The following is a 5,835-nucleotide window of genomic DNA, read 5'->3' on the forward strand; positions in this document are numbered from 1 at the left end:
GTTTGTGATGGTCATAACTTGAAAAGACAAAAGAGACTTACTGCTAAACAGTAGAAATAACTTGGGAGAGAACAAGGCATAGAGCTTAGCTAATACATTCGAGACAAAGACAGACAACACATTAGCCGTAAAACAAAGTCTTGCTGAGCTACGATTGTGTTCCAAAAATTGTCGCCCCAAGCCGCCATAGAAGAAAGCCTCAAGGATATCAGGCACAGCCATTGAAGAAATACCCCATGCAGTTGCAGCCAGCCAATCAGACGCAATCATCATTACGGGACTCCGGCCAATTACACACATGAGTCGGCAGGTTCCTAATAAGAAAGCAAGAGGGACAGAAAGAGAGAGAGAAAGAGAGAGAGAGAGAGAGAGAGAGAGAGAGAGAGAACGAAAAAGAAACTAGCAAAACAAAACCTTCGTCTTAGGGACGTAACAGACGATGGAAACAAATGCAACTGCAACTTGTATGTTTTTCTCACACTGTTCCACTCGGGTCCTGAACTGAGATTTTGAAGTTATGGAGAAGTCTCGTGACTGACAGAGGGATTCTGGGAAGTGCAGTCCTTGATGGTATAGGAGTCCATCTGAGAATCAGGAAACGTGACAGGTGTCACGATAGATCCCAATTTGTCTTTCGATATGCATATAACCAATATTACTAGAACAACTTTCCTGCATCTCCGGAATATTGCTAAATTAAGAAATTCTCGACCTCTACGGGATGCAGGAGAGCTGGTTTATGCCTTTATTACCTCCAGGCTGGATTACTGTAATGTTCTACTGTCAGGCTGTTCAAGCAAAAGCCTTAACAAGCTTATCTAAGCCTACTTAGGTCACAAGGTGTATTAGTACCTAGAATTAATAAAGTTACAAAGCCCCCCAGCTTTGGAATAATCTTCCTGTTAATGTCTGCGACTCAGACACAGCCTCAGTCTTTAAGTCTAGCTAAAAATCTACCTGCTTAGCCAAGCTTTTGGTAATTAGCTTTTCCTGTTAGTTCACCTAAGACATTACTATTCCTGCTTTTCCATTCTTACTGTTTCTTCTATGAATGGTCAAATCTCATTTGTTTGCTATCTGGAGTCAACCAGAGGAGGATGGGTTCCCCTTTTGAGTCTTGGTTCCTCTCAGGGTTTCTTCCTCTTGCTCTTAGGGAGTTTTTCCATGTCACTGTCACCACTGACGCTCATGGGGGCTCGGACCCGGATTCTTTTCTGTAAAGCTGTTTTGTAACAACACCTGTTGTAAAAAGCGCTATATAAATAAGCTTTGACTTGACTTGACAATAATTGTTAATAATTAAATTGTTATAAATAATTGTAAATAAATAAATTAGAAAAAGTAAATAAATTCTAAATAATTTAACAATATAAACATAATTAAAGTCATATTAAAAATGCGAAATGTGTTTTTTAACTCTTTTTAACTTATTTTGAAACACTTTAATTCAATGGTCCATATAGATTATTCATATATTACTCTTGCTGCAATTTTGTTTTTCATTAATACTACTTATTTTAATGATTAAGTGGTTGAGGGCTTTGGGGGTTTTATATGAGAGGGTCTGCCACTGTAAGAACAAAACCAAATGTAGTCTGTTCATCATAGCATTTTGACACTGTAAAAAGAGCAGTTGGCATGTTTATATTATGTAAAAACTGAAAAACAACCAAAATGGAGATACAAGATTTGTTCTTGCTGCAATATTTTATTTTATTTTTATTATTTTAATTATTATTATTATTATTATTATTATTATTATTATTATTATTATTATTATTATTATTATTTTTAAGGCTTTTAATGCTGTGTTGTTTAAATGTTTTAGTCTTGATTTGCTGTTGTTAATGTCCATAATAATAATAAAAGCCCTTAATAATAATAATAATAATAATAATAATAATAATGTTTGTTGTATAACTCATTTTGCTAACATTTTGTTTGAAGTGTTTTTTTTTAAATTATGTATATGATTAGTAAATAACAACAAATTAACAAAATACCAATGAGTAAGAGTAGTAAAGCCTCTGTAGACATTAAAGTGGACATTATATTACAATTTGTATTGTAGCAATTAAAGAGCAATTTTGAGGAATCTGGCATAAATAGATACATTGTGAATGTTACTGATTTTCCATTTTTAAAACTCACAACAGCTTAGAAAAAAATGCTTAGTTTAAAATGTTTATTAATTAGTCAACACCTTAAACACCTTGAATCATTAATATGTAGTTATAACACATCCATAAAAGTGCAACAGTGAACAGTTTGGACTGTTAGGTGAGCCCACATTCATCTACACTCTTAACCCCTTAACAAGCCCAACGTGTTTGCATTGCAGTCCCTGTAGTTACTGGATAATATGTTTTATATGTCATAAGCCTGATATGTTAAGGTGTGGTTGCTCTTTTTACTGTGTCCTTGTCAGTATCATCACATATTAAAACTTATAGAACAGCTGACTGATTTATTTGTTTATATTTATATTCATCTGCTTAATAATGATTTTTAAGGGGTTTTTACCTAATAAATATCCATTACCAACCTAATTTTAAAAATACATACACTTTTTTAATAGTACTCTTACTCTAAAGTGGTACCACAACTTTCATATGTTTGGCAGCTTCTCAGGCTGATGCAGATCACAGCCACAGACAGGACCAAATTAATAGTGAGGTCTCCATAATGCAGAAATGTGACCTTCATCACATGGTGAAATGCCCATGCAGTGAAATACATGTAGCCGACTATTTGCTATTTCCTTTACCCTTTTTACCACATCAGTGCTCCACTTTTTACCCAAATACAATGTGTGTTAAATCAGGTCACTTTTACTTAAATAGCACTACAACAAGCGTCAATCAAAGCACTGTGTAAAATGAATAAACTAAAAAAAAAAAAGATAAAACAAACAACACAACATGGGTGAAAAGACATGAATGAACAACATGCACAGTTCTGTAGGACATTCATTCATTCATCATCATTGTTAACCGCTTTGTCCAGATAGGGTCGCAGTACCAGTTGGGAGAGCAGAGTGTTTATGCACTTACCTTTCTTGTAAAAAAGGACCTATTGTAACAAAAATAACATAGTGTAGTTTACTAAATAAATTACACAGGATAACTGGATTCAACTTCATTCATGGAGGATAAATAGCAGTTTATGGAAGAAAGGAAGAATGAGAAATGAACAAATGAAAATGTACATCATGCATATGAATGAGTCAATAAGGTCGCAATGAATTGGACGACTAAAGGTAAAACTGACAGTAGGTGTAATACACATATTCAGTAATTTATATACTACTGGACCTCACTAACATCTTAGTAATGGCTGTGTGTATGCCTCTGTGCCAATTTATACACATTACAGAATGACAAGTATCCACAGAGTCTTTCAAAAGTCATTGTCTTTATAGCTACTAACAGAAAAAGCTGATGTGAGAACATTTACAGTAAGAAACATCCATCTTGCTCATTTCTACTCCTCTGAGACTTTAATTCTGTAGACAAGACAGCCACCTTCTTTTCCAAATTAGCCACCCTGTCCTTAATTTCCTTTTCCATTCTCTTTCTCTGAGCCTCCTGGTACATCTCATTAGTGAAGTGCTGTCCTCCATTCTTCTGCACCACAGTCTCTATCTTCTCCAGCAGCTCTGTGACCTGAGTACTTTCTCCTCTCTCCACATTGTTGAAGATCTGATAAAAGTCCCAGCTCTGATTTAAAATCTTTTTGTGGTCCCTTCCCCAAGAATCTCCGTGGGTAAGCAGGACTATAGCACGCTGCAAAAATTCTCGCCCTGAATTTCTAATTAATGGGTAAATGGTATTATTTAAACCCCTGGGAGAATGAATTACAAGTAGGAAGACATGAGGACCAGGGGCAGATGCAGAGAGACACTCTTCAAACAGCTCGCAGTACAATGAAAGATCAGCCCGGTGTGAGATTCCCTTGGTGTCAATCACAGATATGGTTTTATCTCTGACCATTCCATCCTCCCTCTTGCAGTTTGTAGTATTATTGGGGAAGTTCTTTGCAAATGCTTCTCTGCCCAGGATGGTGTTTCCTGATGCACTTTTTCCGGCTCCAGCAGAGCCCAGAAGCACAATCCTCAAATCTGAAAGAACAGAGTAAAAGTTCTGGATTAACCTTCATACGATAAAATGATCGTTTGATTTAATGAGGAAACAAGTTATACAACACCAACTGGCCCTAAATGAAAAAAACTGCTGCATTACTCAATCAGTTAACCAAATCTAATTAATAATTGGGATCGATTAAACAAGACACACCCAGCTTGGTTACTGTGAGCTCTGTTGAATCTAAACATCACTTAAATACAACTTTTCCAGCAATATGAAGTCGGCCAAAAGGTTTCAGTAAAAAGTACATGATGCTGCAAAAAAAACAAAACTGCAGAACAGATGAAAAAATGAAGTTATTGACGTACATCAGTGGAATGGGTTACACCTCTTTTTTCTAAGGCTCTGGAACTGCAGCAAACCACAGTGAGAGCCATAATATCCAAATGAAGAACAGTGGTGGATCTTCTCAGAAGTGGCTGGTCAACCAAAATTCCCACAAAAGCACCCCGACGATTCAGCAAAGCCACAAAAAACCTAGTCAAATTTCTAAGGCTACGTTCACATGACCAATCTGAAGTGGCATAAATCCATTTTTTGTGGTACAGATCTGATTTCTTGAGAACTGTATGAACACGCAAATCTGTTCTTTTAAAATCAGATCTGAGCCAATTTGCCTATGTTAACATTAAAAGCCTAATTTTTCATTTCTAATTTTTTGCTTAGATCTGATCTTTCTACCTTGCTGGTTCACATTTGTGTCGGTAAGGTTCCGTTCACATTACAACCCTGAAGTGGCACAAATCTACAGAGCCCTGCTAGTGACTTCCCACATAAATAAAAATTACGTATGGCCATGCCGTACTAACGTGTGGGAATGAGATCCTAATGCGTGGCCATGAATTTGTAAGACATGGGAATGAGATAATTAAGTCGTGGCCATGACTTAGTAAGGTGTGGGAATACGATAATTAAGTCATGCCCACTTAGTTATCTCATTTTCACGCCTTACTAAGTTGTGCCACGCATTAGGATCTCCTTCCCATGCCTTGCTAAGTCGTGGCCACAACTTACTTATTTATTTCCAAAGCCTTACTAAGTTGTGGCCATGCATTATTTTTATTCGTATGGGATGTCACCAGCAGGGTTCCATACAAATCCACTTTTTGGCCACAGGTCTGATGTTTTCATGTGTTTTATTCACTGCACCTGTGTCATCATTAAGTGTAAATGAAGCAGCAGTTAATGACACAATAAAGTCTTGTTCTACTGGTTAGTTAGTTTGTTGTGTATGTATAATATATAAACACACCTGAATCAGGTAACGTTCCTCCCACTGCTCCTTTCTCTTCACATTTCTTCTGACTCTCTTCCTGACTCTTGAGATCTTCTTGTATGGACTTGGCTTCCATGTATGTCTTTCTCTCCTGTAAACGCTCAACTGATCCCTGCTGCACTTTTCTGGCCGCCTCTATCTCTTGTTGTTTTTCCTCTTCATCATCTTCAGTCCGTGTTATTTCAGCCAGTGATATCATATCCATATTCTTTCCCCTCCTTATGGTTTCCAGTTTGATTTCTTTGCTTGGACCTCCATCATCCCCCATGCTATTTGTTAATACTGATTCTGTGTGGAGTTTGTCTTCTGTACTTTGTGTAAGTTCTTCTCTATCTGGTGTCCTCTCATCCTCTGCTCTCTCTATTTTTTCCTCCACTCTTCCTTCCATCTCGTGTATCTCTTCCTGCCTCTTCC

At 36.9% G+C, this 5,835-nt stretch overlaps 1 protein-coding gene across 1 annotated transcript; it reads right to left on the minus strand.

The window, feature by feature from the left end:
- Positions 1-3,524: 3,524 nt before the first annotated feature.
- LOC118802093 lies at positions 3,525-5,835 on the minus strand (the record flags this gene model as incomplete). The annotated part of the gene is given in 3 exon segments (XM_036562555.1): positions 3,525-3,701; positions 3,861-4,120; positions 5,398-5,835. Coding segments are annotated over 3 exon segments (875 nt in total), but the record flags the coding sequence as incomplete, so codon positions are not given.

This window comes from Colossoma macropomum, unplaced genomic scaffold (assembly GCF_904425465.1).
Source record: "Colossoma macropomum unplaced genomic scaffold, Colossoma_macropomum, whole genome shotgun sequence".
Classification (NCBI taxonomy): Eukaryota; Metazoa; Chordata; class Actinopteri; order Characiformes; family Serrasalmidae; genus Colossoma; species Colossoma macropomum.